The 16,542-nt window shown below is 44.1% G+C and overlaps 2 protein-coding genes across 11 annotated transcripts in view; one reads left to right on the top strand and one right to left on the bottom strand.

Annotated features, from left to right (window-relative positions):
* LOC116275822 (cell cycle progression protein 1) overlaps positions 1–2,058 on the bottom strand; it is a 90,006-nt gene extending 87,948 nt beyond the window's left edge. For 6 of the 10 annotated variants that reach the window (XR_004185151.1, XM_031668633.1, XM_031668641.1 and 3 more), the window contains exon 1: positions 1,771–1,874. The gene's annotated coding sequence lies outside the window, so the exon portion shown is untranslated. Of the gene's footprint in view, positions 1–1,395 lie in introns of all 10 variants that reach the window. The other 4 variants (XM_031668634.1, XM_031668638.1, XM_031668642.1 and 1 more) reach the window with 2 other exon arrangements.
* Positions 2,046–7,197, top strand: LOC116275824 (uncharacterized protein C15orf65). Its single transcript, XM_031668652.1, has 2 exons — positions 2,046–2,341; positions 6,711–7,197. Exons 1-2 carry the CDS (start codon positions 2,324–2,326, stop codon positions 7,056–7,058), a joined length of 366 nt encoding a protein of 121 aa, XP_031524512.1. The 5' UTR covers positions 2,046–2,323; the 3' UTR covers positions 7,059–7,197.
* Positions 7,198–16,542: the final 9,345 nt, after the last annotated feature.

Genomic DNA, 16,542 nt, shown 5'->3' with positions numbered 1-16,542 from the left:
TGGTTTTTGGTTTTTTGTTTTTTTTTTGAGATAGTCTCACTGTGTCACCCAGATTGGAGTGCAGTGGCCAGATCTTGGCTCACTGCAACCTCCACCTCCGGGTTCAAGTAATTCTCCTGCCTCAGCCTCCCAAGTAGCTGGGATTACAGGCGCACGCCACCACGCCCAGCTAATTCTTGTATTTTTAGTAGAGACAGGTTTTCACCTTGTTGTCCAGGCTGGTCTCGAACTCCTGACCTCAGGTGATCCACCTGTATGGGCCTCCCAAAGTGCTGGGATTACAGGCATGAGCCACCGTTCTGGGCCCTTTAAGTCATTTCTAAAAGAATTATGTTCACTTTTTGTTCCATGGTTTACAAAATTGCAATTACACTATTTTCTAAATGGTTTTCATATAAGAACAAGTATTTCCCACACCTTTAAATTGTATTTGGGCTGATTTTTAATACTTTTTTGATTGAAATTCCGTCCTTAGCGTAAAAGGTTAAAAATTATGAATTAAGGCTGGGCGCGGGGGTTCACGCCTGTAATCCCAGCACTTTGGGAGGCCGAAGCCGGCGGATCACGAGGTCAGGAGTTCGAGACCAGCCTGGCCAACATGGTGAGACCCCCGTCTCTACTAAAAATACAAAAATTAGCCAGGCGTGGTGGCGGGCACCTGTAATCCCAGATACTCGGGAGGCTGAGGCAGGAGAATCGCTTGAAACCGGAAGGCAGAGGTTGCAGTGAGCCGAGATCGCGCCACTGCACTCCAGCCTGGGCAACAAGAGCGAAAGCCCGTCTCAAAAAAAAAAAAAAATTATGCATAAAAATAATACCCTCACCATCTCCATCTTCCGCTATATGACCTGAGCTCAGAAAACAACAGTAAACCATTCACATTGGGTGTGTGTGATAAATACCCAGAGACGTGTGGGGCCCAATAAGATTCTAATCTTAAAAGATACGATGCGTTAATTGCGACATTTCAAGCACTAACCTGTAGACTGGAGGAGACAAATCTAAAATTCATAGTACTATAGTTAGCTATTCTAGCTACAAGAATTCCCCACTGTGTTTTTCAATAAAAGTAGAGCAGAACAGTACACATCTCATCACTCAACAAAATACCTTACTTGGAGCTCCCAATAGTGCTAAACATAACGCGTACAAGGCACTGCATAAGGCAGCTGCTAATGAGGACAAATCGGTTAGGAAGACCAAAGCTAAAGGAGGCCAGTGAGTTGGAGAAGGGTATGGAGAGGTATTTGATCATCATCAGGCTGGCGTGCCAGCGGAAGTAGCCGGGCATTATTTAATATTTAATCTTTCTATTCCTGACATCACGGGGGCTCAAACGTCATCAAAAGACAGGCTGGCATTAAACCCGGCAGGGTGACGCACATAACATCTTACCATATGGATTTTCATCAGTCCAGACCGACCAGCACCTCAGAGCCTGCCCAGTGAAGGAAGGAGGGTGCCCCAGGCCGTCCGCTCTCCCACTGTTGGCGCGCAGCTCAGTATAGCACACGGGGTTTGGAGGCTGCAAGACCACCGGACCGGATGCCCCAGGGGCCAGCTCGGGCCTCCGGGACTGTGGACTCGCGCACGGCCCGAGGAGGTCGCCCGTGCGGCCGCTGACGCCAGGCGTCAAGTCCCCGCCCGAGCAGCCCCAGCCTAGGAGGCGGACCACGCCACTGCTCCTCTACGGAGCCGAAGGTGTCGGCCAGGGACTCAGACAGTCGGCACAAACCCCCTCCCGGGGTCTAAGCCCTCCTAGTACAGTACCTGAAGGGGCAACGCCACCTCCGCCCAATTGTGCTGGCTGCCCCAGTGGCGGCGGTCACAGCTCGGGCGCCAATGACGCCTCTTATAAAAACAACAACCTGCTCGCAGGCGTCTGCAGCCCACAGGCGGTGACCGGCTGGGGGCCGCAGTGCATGCCGTGACGCGTAGTCCCGTTTGCGCCTCCTGCCAGGCACCGGTGAAGAGAAGAACTACCACTCCCGAAGAGGAGCGCAGGGCGCCGCCGGGCGGCTGCAGGAAGCTGGGCCGGGCGGCCGCAGATCCCCACAACATCCGGGAGCCGGCGACCACTTCCAGTTGCTATGGATACGAGTTGCAACCTCCAGAAAGGATTCGTGGTTTCACCGGGAAAACAACTCCCCGGATTAAACGGATAGGTTTACACATACTGATCCACCCAGCTATTCATCTTCTATTTGCTGCTTTAATTGGGTTGCGGTTAAAACGCCACGTCCCTAGGCGTTCACCGGCTTTCTTGCCATCTACTGCATGCAAACTGACTTTGCCGAAAAAATTAACAAAGAAAATAGCGAAAATGACAGACCGCGACTGGGTGAGTTTAGGCAGAGGGATAGATGTTTGGGAATGTTGGTATTCGTTGGTATAATTTGAGGCACCACCTACTCCTACCAATCCCAACCCCACAACCCCGAAAAACACTTTACAAGGCAGCTACTGAGCTTTTTCATTTACACATGTAAATGTACGTTTCCTTAAATCCGAATAGCCTCTAAAGGTGTAAAGACCATCGGGATTGTATGCACTCATACCCTACTGCAAACTGTTAGTGATGGTTTTGAACAAGAAAAACGTACTTTGTTAATTGTATACTTAAATTGTACTTTGTCAAAGAAGGGAGTTGTTTTAAAAAAGGATATGGTGACCGGGCGCGGGGCTCACGCCTGCAATCCCAGTAATTTGGGAGGCCGAGGCGGGTGGATCACCTGAGGTCAGGAGTTCGAGACCAGCCGGACCTACATGATGAAACTCCGTCTCTACTAAATACAAAAAATTAGCCGGGAGAGATGGCGCGCGCCTGTAATCCTAGCTACTTGGGAGGCTGAGGCAGGAGAATCGCTTGAACCTGGGAGGCAGAGGTTGCAGTGAGATGAGACTGCGCCACTGAACTGCAGCCAGGGCAACAAGAGCGAAAGATATCTTACATTTATATTCACTCTTTACAGAAGCAATGAAAAGTTTAGGTTTCATTCTCTGTCCCCTAATTGTGGTAAAAGTAAATCAATAAATGAAAAAATAAATAATAAACGTAAACATTAGCAAGGAAGATGGTGGGCCTGAGCAGAGACAAAAGAGTGCCTCAAAATTAGACCTTTTTTATTTTTGCTTTTCTATTAACTATATTTAACATCAACAGTGACATCAAAAAAATCTTAATTTTATAGTTACAGCTTCTGCGATGGGCATTATTAACTAATGACTTGTTTTCATTTATCTTTTTAAGTATATATTTATCTATACCGAAGGACTTCAAAAAGTCAAGGTGGTCTGGCTTTCTCTAACTTTAACTGAAAATTAAATTACTAAGAAAGCTAATACCAGCTACTGGTAGATTTTTATACCTTTCAAGCCACTTTCACAGGCCAATTTTAAGATGTAATTTCTTCTGTAAAATTATTTACAATTTTAACCTTTTTATCATTTAATAAAAGTTGTTGACATATGTGGCAGATAATTTAAACTCATCCTTTTATCATTCTTTGTATTGGCTGTTTGTTTCGTTCTTAATTGTAGTCAGTTTGAACTCCACATTTTAAGAATATCAGGTTTGAAGAAGGTGAAACCCAAATAAGAAAACTGCAGTGGTTGTCTATGATGTAAAGTATAAAGCAATGGGCCTTTTGTTTCAGAATCTATAAACATTTGTGAATTATCCTGGAAATCTAAAAAAATTTTAATTTAGGATTTAACTTTTCCAGATTTTGCGGTACTAATTATGCCAACAAAGTTTATCAGCTAATTTGTCTTCTGTTTTGACTAGATTTCATTTTCTGCATTATGTTTTGAGCCAAAGCTGATTGGAATTCTAGAACCAGTAGTTAAGGAAGGTCATTTGATGACAAAAAGAGTTCTCAGCTGGGCGCTGTGGCTCACGCCTATAATCCCAGCATTTAGGACCCAGTATTTTGGGAGGCCGATGCAGGCGAATCACCTGAGGACAGGAGTTCGAGACCAGCCTGACCAACATGCAGAAACCCCATCTCTACTAAACATACAAAATTAGCTGGGTGTGGTGACGCATGCCTATAATCCCAGCTACCTGGGAGGCTGAGGCAAGAGAATCACTTGAACCGGGGAGGTGGAGGTTGCAGTGAGCCAAGATCATGCCATTGCACTCCAGCCTAGGCAACAAGAGTGAAACTCCATCTCAAAAAAAAAAAAGAGTTCTCAGTGACTGAAGGAGATAGTATTAATAACAACAACAAATCTACAAGTTGCCCTGGGCAACCTGCTTAGGTGCCCATAAAAGTAAATTACAGTGGTACTTTTCCCCACAAGTCACAGGGCCGCCACCTTCTACCTATAAAGCTTTCCCCTGTGCTGAGGAAACCTAGAAAATTGGAGAAAAGCTGATCAGTTGAGATACCATCAAAATTTTATGATTCTTATGATTTACTATTATCCAGTATCTGTGTTGTTAATATTTAAAACAAATTAATAAGCAGTATCAAAAAGAATAAACAGCAAGATCTGATGAGAATAACATTGATGACGCTTAGTGAACCTGAGTTCTATTTCCAGCTTTGCCAACTACAAACGTATGAGTATTAAGTGAATATTAGCAAACCATATTTGCTAATATAAGGTGTTATTAACCTGTAAATTTCAGAACTGATTCTGGAAGATCATACATTGAGGTAAACCTGCAAAAAAGAAAATAATAAAATCTGGTGAGGCCTGGTGGCTCATGACTGTAGTCCCAGCACTTTGGAAAGCCGAGGCAGGCAGATCATCTGAGGTCAGGAGTTCAAGAACAGCCTGACCAACATGGTGAAACCCCATTTCTACTAAAAACACAAAAATTAGCCAGGTGTGTTGGCAGGCACCTGTAGTCCCAGCTACTCTGGAGGCTGAGGCAGGGGAATCACTTGAACCTGGGACACAGAGGTTACAATGAGCTGAGACTACACCACTGCACTCCAGCCTAGACGACAGAGCAAAACTCCATCTCAAAAAATAAAATAAAATAGTGATAAAAATTGATTTCATTTGGCCAGGCGCGGTGGCTCACACCTGTAATCCCAACATTTTGGGAAGCCGAGGCAGGTGGATCACTTGGTCAGGAGTCCAAGACCAGCCTGGCCATCATGGTGAACCCCCATCTCTACTAAAAATACAAAAATTAGGCTGGGAGGTAGTTCACACTTGTAATTCCAGCACTTTGGGAGGCTGAGGCGGGCGGATCACCTGAGGTTGGGAGTTCAAGACCAGGCTGACTAACATGGAGAAACCCCATCTCTACTAAAAATACAAAATTAGCTGGGCATGGTGGTACATGCCTGTAATCCCAGCTACTTGGGAGGCTGAGGCAGGAGAATTGCTTGAACCCGGGAGGCGGAGGTTGCAGTGAGCCAAGATTGCACCATTGCAGTCCAGCCTGGATGACAGAGCGAGACTCTGTCTCAAAAAAGAAACACACAAAACAAAACAAACAAATCTGCTCCATCTCCATGCTACCACCTACTATATATTGTCATCATTACTCACATGGACTATTGCAGCTCCTCACCACATTCACACAGGCCCTAACAACAGCCAAAGTAATTTTACTAGAATTATATTACATCATGTCACACCTCTCCTTAAAACCCTTCAATAGCTTTCCATTGCTTTTACAATAAAGGTTCAGATTTTAAACACAGTCAACAAAACCCTGAGAGATCTGACCCCTGGCTCTCTATTCTGATCTCATGACATTTTCACCCTAATTTATTTGACTTGCCATACTTTGTCCCCACCTCTATCTTTTACTTCCTTGCTTTATAGTCAATCTTAGATTGAATGGTACTTCATTGGCATGGCTTTCCCTAACCCCCAGCACTAGATTAGAACCCCCATTGTGTCTCCATTAATATGTTGTATTTTTTTTCTTCATAGCAGTTATCACAATTGTAATTATTCAGTTAGCTGTGTAATTAGTTGCTTAATGGCTGCCCACATACCCAGGCTAACCCTGGATGTTTATCTTTTTCCTTTTTCACTCTAAAATAAAGCTGTACTTCCTCTTCTAACTATGACTTTTCAGATTTTCCCTATGATTTACAGACTTTTCAATAAATTCTCATAGTTGTAGTACAGAATGTTTAAAAAGCTACCTTATGCATATTTTTGACAAGTTCACTCTGTGTACAGGTGTATGTGATTTTAAGGGTAGTCTTCAATGTCAAGAGAAGAGACCACCAAACAGGCTTTGTGTGAGCAATAAAGCTTTTTAATCACCTGGGTGCAGGCGGGCTGAGTCCGCGATCGGAGATAGGGGTGGGGCCGTTTTATAGGATTTGGGTTGGTAATGGAAAATTACAGACAAAGGGGGTTATTCTCTGGCGGGCAGGGGTGGGGGTCACAAGGTGTTCAGTGGGGGAGGTTCTGAGCCAGGAGAGTGAATGTCACAAGGTAATGTCATCAGTTAAGGCAGGAACCGGCCATTTTCACTTCTTTTGTGATTCTTCACTTGCTTCGGGCCATTTTCACTTCTTTTGTGGTTCTTCACTTGCTTCAGGCCATGTGGATGTATACGTGCAGGTCACAGGGGATATGATGGCTTAGCTTGGACTCAGAGGCCTGACATTCAATCCCCTCAAGAGAACAGAATTTCTAAAAAAGGGAAGTGGGTGGGACTGAATTTTATTTTATTTTTTTCAGAACTTTAAAATGGAGAATGATTTTATATGTTTGTTTTTTAGGACAAGAAAAGTACTTCACTTTCAAATTTAGACACAGAAATGAAATCTGAACAACTGCCTCCTTGTGTGAACCCTGGCAATCCTGTGTTTTCATGTATGTTGGATCCGAAGACACTCCAGACAGCCACCTCACTATCAAAACCTCAGATGATTATGTATAAAACCAATTCAAGTCATTATGGTGAATTTCTACCTATGCCACAGTTTTTCCCCTGCAAATATACTCCAAAGGAGCAAGTATTTTCAAGCCATATCAGAGCAACTGGATTTTATCAAAATAACACTCTAAATACTGCACCTGACAGAACCAGAACTCTTGATTTTCCTAATATTCAACACACTCTATGAAAATACATTTCTTTGTATATTGAAAAGAAAATATACTCGGGAAAAATGAGTGTTAAATCTAAGGGTAGAATACCTAATTGAGATAAAAAGTTTATAATCAATTTTTAAAATAAGTTAAATAAAGTATTTCAACTGATAACTGAATGACAATGACTTTTTAAATGAAAATATGTTCAAAATAGCAAAATAAAAGGTAGCAAGTGTTAGTCCATGTAATCCAAAAGCTTCAAAAGCCTTTCATATTTTATTTACTTATCTATTGAGTCTACTTATCAAGACAGAGGAACACGGGAGCTGTAAGGAAAAAAATGATTTAAGGAAGATTCTGACCAACAATTTCACACTTTGGTTTTTTTTTTTGTTTTTTTTTGTTTTTTTTTGAGATGGAGTCTCACTCTATTGCCCAGGGTGAAGGGCAATGGCGCGATCTTGGCTCACTGCAACCTCCGCCTCCCAGGTTCAAGCGATTCTTCTGCCTCAGCCTCCCGAGTAGCTGGGATTACAGGCACTCGCCACCATGCCCAGCTAATTTTTTGTATTTTTAGTAGAGATGGGGTTTCACCCTGTTAGCTAGGATGGTCTCAATCTCCTGACCTGGTGATCTGCCCACCTCGGCCTCCCAAAGTGCTGAGATTACAGGCGTGAGCCACTGTGCCTGGCCAACACACTTTTATTTTTTATTTTTGGAGACAGGGTTTCACCTTGTCACCCAAGCTGGTATGCAGTGTCATGATCATGGTTCATTGCAACCTTGGACTCCTGGGCTCAAACCATCCCCCACCTCAGCCTCTACTAGCTGGGACTACAGGCAGGAACAACATGCCCCCGGCTAATTTATAGGGGGGGTGGTGTGTGTGTGTAGATGGAGTTTCGCTGTGTTGCCCAGGCTGACCTCAAACTCCTGTCCTTAAGCTGTCATCCTGCCTTGGCCTCCTGAAGTGTTGGGATTACAGGAGTGAGCCATGCTGCCCAGCCAATTTCCCACTTTTAACATAATGTTAGTTCCCACTGCTAGGCTGGTGGAAGAGATAACTTGTAATTTATTGATTCATTCAGCAAATATTTTTTGAACCCTGACTGATGACAGACTGTACTATGCAAATAGAGGTACAGAAATAAAAGACAGTGATTTTTATTGTTTTAATTAACAATATTGGCCATGTGGTGGCTCACACCTGTAATCCCAGCACATTGAGAGGCCGGGGCAGGTGGATCACCTGAGGTCAGGAGTTCAAGACCAGCCTGGCGAACATGGTGAAACCCCATCTCAACTAAGATACAAAAAAATCAGCTGAGCATGGTGGCGGGTGCCTGTAATCCCAGCTACTTTGGGAGGCTGAGGCAGGAGAATCGCTTGAACCCGGGAGGTAGAGGTTGCAGTAAGCCGAGATCACGCCATTGGACTCCAGCCTGTGCAACAAGAGCGAAACTCTGTCTCAAAAAAAAAAAAAATATTTTGGGAGAATGAGATTAGCAAATTAATATGTGATAATTTTTGTAATGTAAAGTAGGCAGTATGCACAGGCCTTTCAGACATAGACAGAATTGCTCAAATTGAGACCAGAGAGATCAGGAGAAGTGACCTAGAGAAGATAAAGCTAAATCAAAGGAAGGTTATTCTAGGGAGAAGAAACTATGGATAAAAGTACAAAGATATGAGACAATGTGGTATATTTTTATAAATGCAATTAATTTTATATATCTTTAACATAGTGTGAGCAGTGGTAGGTGACAGGCTATACAATTCTTTAAAATCTCTGATTCTACTGCACACACAGATTTATTTCAGCTGCCATCTGTTTAAACCATATGTTGATAATTGGGTCTGAATATCTTTCTGGAAAAAAAAATCATTGTTATTTTCCCCTGTTGGTTTTATTTCAGGATATTACCATCAATTAGAAAGAATAAATTTGTGAGTCATTAGGGGATTATAAAAGTTGAATCTTCTAATCATAGAAGTTGCTTGATGTAAGGAAACAGCTCAAACTCTGCAGACTCATCAATTTCTTCCAATTACCCCCAAAACTGATAATTTGGTAATGGCACAATCAAGAAAAATTAATTTTTTTCACTTCCTCAAAACATCAAATAGTGAGGCACTGCACAAGATGTCCAAGTGAATTACGCAATAACGTTTTAGTTTATTAGCCTGTTTTTGCAGTATAAACCATACAAACAATTTTCCCCCTTCACTGTAGGTGCCCAATTCATGGCAAGTGAATTTACCTTTTTATATGTAGAATCTAACCTAAAATTCCTACCTATGGCAGTGGTGCACCGTTGGGTCACTTTTGTTGTTGCTAAAATTCTCAGGATTGGCTGGGCGCTGTGGCTTACGTCTGTAATCCCAGCATTTTGGGCGGGTGGATCACTTGAGGTCAGGAGGTCGAGACCAGCCTAGCCAACATGACGAAACCCAGTCTCTACTAAAAATACAAAAAATTAGCCAGGTATGGTGGCGTGTACCTATAGTCCCAGCTACTTGGGAGGCTGCGGCAGGAGAATCGCTTTAACCCAGGAGGCAGAGGTTGCAGTGAGCCAAGATCATACCACTGCACTGCAGCCTGGGCAACAGAGTGAGATTCTGTCTCAAAAAAAAAAAAAAAAAAAAAAATTCTTAGGATACTCCAGGCACAGTGGCTCACACTTAAAATCCCAGCACTTTTGGGAGGCCAAGGTGGGTGGATTACAGGAAGCCAGGAGTTCGAGACAAACCTGGGCAACATGGTGAGACCACATCTCTATTAAAAATACAAAAACTTAGCCAGGCATGGTGGTGCATGCCTGTAATCCCAGCTACACCAGAGCCCGAGGCAGGAGAATCTCTTCAACCTGGGAAGTGGAGGTTGCAGTGAGCTGAGATCACGCCACTGCACTCCAACCTGGGTGACAGAGGGAGACTTCATCTAAAATAATAATAAAATTGTCAGGATAAATAGCTGAAAATCAAGCATGTCATCTGGAATTTCATTATATACATAGTCATTCAGTGCCTATTAAAGTCCCAGGACTGGCTGGGCATGGTGGCTCATGCCTGTAATCCCAATACTTTGGGAGGCTGAGGCAGGCGGATCACCTGAGGTCAGGAGTTCCAGACCAGCCTGGACCAACATGGAGAAACCCCGTCTCTACTAAAAATACCAAAAAAAATTAGGTGGGCGTGGTGATGCATGCCTGTAATCCAAGCTATTCGGGAGGCTGAGGCAGGAGAATCTCTTGAACCCGGGAGGTGGAGGTTGCAGTGAGCCGATATCATGCCATTGCACTACAGCCTGGGCAACAAGAGGCAAATTCCGTCTCAAAAAAATAATAATAATAATAATAAGGTCCCAGGACTATACTAGGCACTAGAAGCTAGTCCTAATGGAGCTTAGATTCTAATGAATCCCAGCAGGAGGAAACAGACCAAAAAGCATGTATAAATATATATTTTTATATATTTATAAATAAAAATACACATTAATATATACATAAATAACATATATGAATATATATTTACATAGTTACCTATGTTCTATACCTAGTGGTAAGTATTATGGGAAAAAACATAAAATAGAGTTAGGAGGAAAGCGAGTACTTCAGCAAGGAATTACTTTAGGTAGGTTGGAAAGGGAAGGCTTCTGATAAGGTGATGTCTGACCACACCCTCTGAAGGAGGTGAAGAGAATATCTGAGGACAGTCAAGTTGATGTAGGGCAATTGAATATACAAGTTGAATTCAAGAGAGAAGTCCAAGTTGAAGATAATCAATTTGAACCACACGTTATTTAAAACGATTAAATCAGACAAGACTACAAAGTGTAGGTAAACAGACCTGAGGACTATGCTTTAGGGAAAACCACCATTTAGAGGTCAAGGCAAAGAACAAGAAGAAACAAATGAGATCAAGAAGGAGTGACTAGTGAAGAAAGGAAATTAGAAGACTGTGAGGCCTGGAAGCCAAGCTGGTTTCAAGGAGAGGAACTGGCCCAGCAGTGTGAAATTATCTTGGGAAATAGCATATGAATTGAGAACTGACCTTTGATGAGGCAAAGCAGAGGTCATGGATGACTTCAAACAAAAGTATTTCAACAAGGCCAGGCGGGAAGGCTCACACCTGTAATCCCGGCACTTTGGAAGGCTGAGGTGGGCAGGTGGCCTGAGGTCAGGCGTTTGAGACCAACCTGGCCAACATGGTGAAAACCTGTCTCTACTAAAAATACAAAAATTAGCTGGGCGTGATGGCGGACACCTGTAATTCCAGCTGGGCGTGATGGCGGACACCTGTAATTCCAGCTACTTGGGAGGCTGAGGCAGGAGAATCGCTTGAACCTAGGAGGCAGAGTTTGCAGTGAGCCAAATCACGACATTGCACTCCAGCCAGGGTGACGAGCGAAACTCTGCCTCAAAAATAAATAAATAAATAAGTATTCCTCTCTACAACAAGAAGCGGTAGAGAGGAAAACTTTATTGGAATAAGAAAGAGCCGAAGAACTCAAAACTAATTTTAAGTAATTTTGCTGCACACTGAACAGATAAATGGGGCAATAGCTAGATGTTGAGCCAAAGGTTTCTTGTCGTTTTTTTAAAGATAGGATATAATATAGCATATTTTCTACTCTTTTTGAGTCAGCGTCTCCCTCTGTCACCCAGGCTGGAGTACAATGACACAATCACAGCTCACTGTAACCTCAACCTCAACCTTGACTTCCCCAGCTCAAGCGATTTTCCAACCTCAGCCTCCCAAGTAGCTAGGACTACAGTCATGCACCACCATGCCTGGCTAACTTTTTTTCTATTTTTTGTAGAGATGGGGGTCTCACTATGTTGCTTAGGTTAGTCTTGGACTCCTGGGCTCAAATTATCCTCCCACCTCCTCCCAAGTGCTGGGATTATAGGCGTGACCCACCACCTCCCGAAGTGTTGGGATTATGGGTGTAAACCACCGTGCTGACCAGAGTATTTGTATTCTGATGAGAACACATTTTGAGAACTGCTGACCTACAGCAATCAGATGTAGATAGCTGAAGATAGATGTAGATAGCTGAAGATAGATGTAGATAGCTGAAGATACTAGAGAGTAATGTTAGTCCTTAATATGCACTAAAAAGCTAAAGCAAAGCCAGGGCGGTGGCTCATACCTGCAATGTCAGCACTTTGGGAGGCCAAGGCAGGTGGATCACTTAAGATCAGGAGTGTGAAACCAGCCTGGCCAATTGGTAAAACATTGTCTCTATTAAAAAATACAAAAATAGGCCAGGCACGGTGTCTCACGCCTGTAATCCCAGCACTTTGGGAGGCCAAGGCAGGCAAATCACCTGAGGTCAGGAGTTTTGAGACCAGCCTGGCCAACATGGTGAAAAGCTGTCTCTACTAAAAATACCAAAATTAGCCAGGCTTGGTGGCACATGCCTGTAATCTCAGCTACTCGGGAGGCTGAGGCAGGAGAATCACTTGAACCCAGAAGGCGGAGGTTGCAGTAAGCCTAGATCATGCCACTGCACTCTAGTCTGAGTGACAAAGCAAGACTCCATCACACACACACAAAACAGACTATTAGTTCATGGGGACACCACCCTCTTGAAAAGACTAAAGCTGTTAATACAGAAGTGAGTTAGTTATTGCAGGACTGGGTTAGTTATAAAAGACAGGAGTTCAGCCCCCTTTTCCTTTCCTCTCTTTCTTGCATGCTGTCTTACTATGTGATACCTTCTGCCACGTTATCATATAGCAAGAAGGGCTTCACCAGATGCATGTAGTCCCTCGATCTTGACCTCCCAGCCTCTAGAACCATGAACCAAATAAATCTCTGTCCGTTATAAATTACCTAGTCTGTGGTATTCTGATACAGCAGTGGAAAATGAAGTAAGGCACCTACTTTTTCCCTAGATGGTATGTGCAAAATCCTTTGCCCTTATTTCCCACATGGATGAAATTTGTTGGAAAGCACCTGGCTTGCTAGTGATTAAGAGGTCTCTCCTTGACCAAACTCTAGATAGGCTCCTGTAAACCACTTTTTTGACTAGGCCCCATCCTGGCACCTTGCTCTTCGTCCAGGCTGGAGTACAGTGGCATGATCTCAGCTCACTGCAACCTCTGTCTCCAAGGTTCAAGGGTTCTCCTGCCTCACCCTCCTGAGTAGCTGGGATTATAGGCACGCGACACCACGCCAGGCTAAGTTTTATATTTTCAGTAGAGACAGGGTTTCACCATGTTGGTCAAGCTGGTCTCCATCTCCTGACTTCATGATCCACCTGCCTTAGCCTCCCAAACTGCTGGGATTACAGGCGTGAGACACTGTGCCCGGCTGTACCTTGCTTTTTTTTTTTTTTTTTGAGATGGAGTTTTGTTCTTGTTGCCCAGGCTGGAGTGCAATGGCGCATTCTCGGCTCACCACAACCTTCACCTCCCGGGTTCAAGCAATTCTCCAGGCTCAGCCTCCTGAGTAGCTGGGATTACAGGCATGTGCCACCACAACTGGCTAATTTTGTATTGTTAGTAGAGATGGGGTTTCTCCATGTTGGTCAGGCTGATCTTGAACTCCCGACCTCAGGTGATCCACCCACCTCGGCCTCCCAAAGTGCTGGGATTACAGGCGTGAGCCATCATGCCCAGCCATGTACCTTGCTCCTAAGAGCCCAGTCATGGCAAGAGTCCTGCCAAGTTCCTTTAGCCAGAATCCCCACCATCAATATCTGATCACCCTTGATATTTGACCAGATTCCTCATTCCCTACAACCGCCCCCACCCGCCGCCGGTAATACCTGATCAACCTGGCCTGTCTTCAGCAAGAATCCTATTAGGTCAATCTAACCAAAATTCCTCTATCCCTAATGTTTTCTCTTAGTAATTTTTCATCCACTGACCACCTTCATTACCCAACCTACTCCTTGGCTATAAATCCCTACTTGTCCATGTCATATTTGGAACTGAGCCTAGTTCTTTTTCATTTTTTATTCTCAGACCTCACAGAAATGAAAAGAACTCAGCCTCGTTCCATGCTGAGGTCTCTTTTTCCTTATTATAACAGTTACTGAGTAAAAGCATTGTTTTTTCAGTTTAACTACTGTTCAACTCTGATTTTCATCTGCACTAGGGAACCAAGACAGAATAGGTTTATATAACACTAAACTATTAGACAATATCTCTATATTAGGACTAATATTTTGACCTCTGTCAGCAAAGAGCTAACATGTGGAAAAGAAAGATCATCCCAAACCTGGTCTAGGACAGAACCTTTTGCTTGATATAATTCATAACCTCTTTCTGGGATGTGTTAAATAAAATATATGGAAGGCCACTGATTTGGACTGAACCTCTTGCACTAGTGTAACTCCCCAATGGATTCACCTTGCCTGCTGCCTAGACAGGGCCAATTTATCAAGACAGGGGAACTGCAATAGAGACAGAGTAATTCACACAGAGCCAGCTGTGCAGGAGACCAGCATTTTATTATTAATCAAATCAGACTGCCCAAGCATTTGGGAATCAAGAGTTTTTAAGGACAACTTGGTGGGGGAGGGGAAACCAGTGAGCCAGGAGTGCTGATTGGTTAAGCAGGAGATGAAATCAAAAGAAATTGAAGCTGTCCTCTTACACTGAGTCAGTTCCTGGGTGGGGGTCACAAGATCAGATGAGCCAGTTGATTGATCTGGGTGGTGCCAGCTGATCCAGCAAGTGCAGGGTCTGCAAAATATCTCAAGCACTGATCTTAGGAGCAGTTTAGTGAGGGTCAGAATCTTGTAACTTCCAACGGCATGACTCCTAAACCATAATTTCTAATCTTGTGGCTAATTTCTTAGTCCTACAAAGGCAGTCTAATCCCCAGGCAGGAAGGAAAAGGTTTTGGGAAAAGGTTGTTACCATCTTTGTTTTAAACTATAATCTATAAATGAAGTTCCTCCCAAAGTTAGTTCAGCCTATGCACAGGAAGGAACAAGGACAGCTTAAAGGTTAGAACCAAGATGGAGTCTGTTAGGTTAGCTCTCTTTCACTGTCTCAGTCATTGTCCTGCCTCAGCCTCCCGAGTAGCTGGGATTACAGGTGATTGCCACCATGTCCAGCTAATTTTTCTATTTTTAGAAGATATAGGATTGGCCAGGCTGCTCTTGAACTCCTGACCTCAGGTGATCCGCCCGTCTCAGCCTCCCAAAGTGCTAGGATTATAGGTGTGAGCCACCGAGCCTGGCCCAAAATTTGGTTACTTATCTGATCTCCTGATAAATCATGAGAGAGATGATAGCCAAATCCCCAAACAGGCCCCTTTTAGCTGGCAGGATAGGCAAGTCCCCACTGTTTTAACTCTTGCAAGGAAAGTGATCTGAAGTTACCAGACATCAACCAACCCACTTTTCGTATTATGCTGTTTCTTGTTCCTGCTTGAGCTACCATGTAAATACCAATTGTTTTTGTTACCCCTAAAGGGGTGCTGCCTAGACAGAGCCAATTTATTAAGACACGAAAATGCAATAAAGAGTAATTCATACAGAACCAGCTGTGCGGGAGACCAGAGTTTTGTTTTTGTTTTTTTGTTTTTTTGAGACAGTCTCGCTCCGTCGCCCAGGCTGGAGTGTAGTGGCCCGATCTCGGCTCACTGCAACCTCTGCCTCCTGGGTTCAAGCAATTCTCTGCCTCAGCCTCCTGCCACCACACCCAACTAATTTTTTTTGTTTTTTCAGTAGATATGGGGTTTCACCGTCTTGGCCAGGCTGGACTTGAACTCCTGACCTCGTGATCCACTTGCCTCAGCCTCCCAAAGTGCTGGGATTAGAGGCGTTAGCCACCGCGCCTAACCAGGGAGCGGTTTTGAAAGACAACTTGGTGGGTGAGGGGAAGCCAGTGAGCCAGAAGTGCTCATTGGTTAGAGATGAAATTATAGAGAGTTGGAGCTGTTTTCTTGTGCTGAGTTAAGTTAGTTCCTTGGTGGGCGCCACAAGATTAGATGAGTCAGCTTATTGATTTGGGTGGTGCCAGCTGATTCATTAAGTGCGGGGTCTGCAAAATATCTCAAGCACTGATCTTAGGAGCAGTTTAGGAAGGGTCAGAATTTTGTAGCCTCCAGCAGTATGACTTTTTTTTTTTTTTTTTTGAGATGGAGTTTCGCTCTTGTTGTCCAGGCTGGAGTGTAATGGTGCGATCTCAGCTCACCACAACCTCTGCCTCCCAGGTTCAAGCGATTCTCCTGCCTCAGCCTCCCGAGTAGGGGATTACAGGCAAGCACCACCACGCCCAGCTAATTTTGTATTTTTAGTAGAGACGGGGTTTGTCCATGTTGGGGTCAGGCTGGTCTCGAACTCCCGACCTCAGGTGATCCACCCGACTCGGCCTCCCAGTGCTGGGATTACAGGCGTGAGCCACCGTGCCCAGCCTCCAGCAGTATGACTTCTAAACCATAATTTTTTTGGAGATGGAGTTTCACTCTTGTTGCCCAGGCCGGACAGCAATTGCCCAATCTCCGCTTACTGCAGCCTTCACCTCCCAGGTTTAAGTGATTCTCCTGCCT

Source organism: Papio anubis, chromosome 7 (assembly GCF_008728515.1).
Source record: "Papio anubis isolate 15944 chromosome 7, Panubis1.0, whole genome shotgun sequence".
NCBI lineage: Eukaryota > Metazoa > Chordata > Mammalia > Primates > Cercopithecidae > Papio > Papio anubis.
Note: the sequence above shows the minus strand (reverse complement) of the source record. Positions and strands in the feature narration are given on the sequence as shown.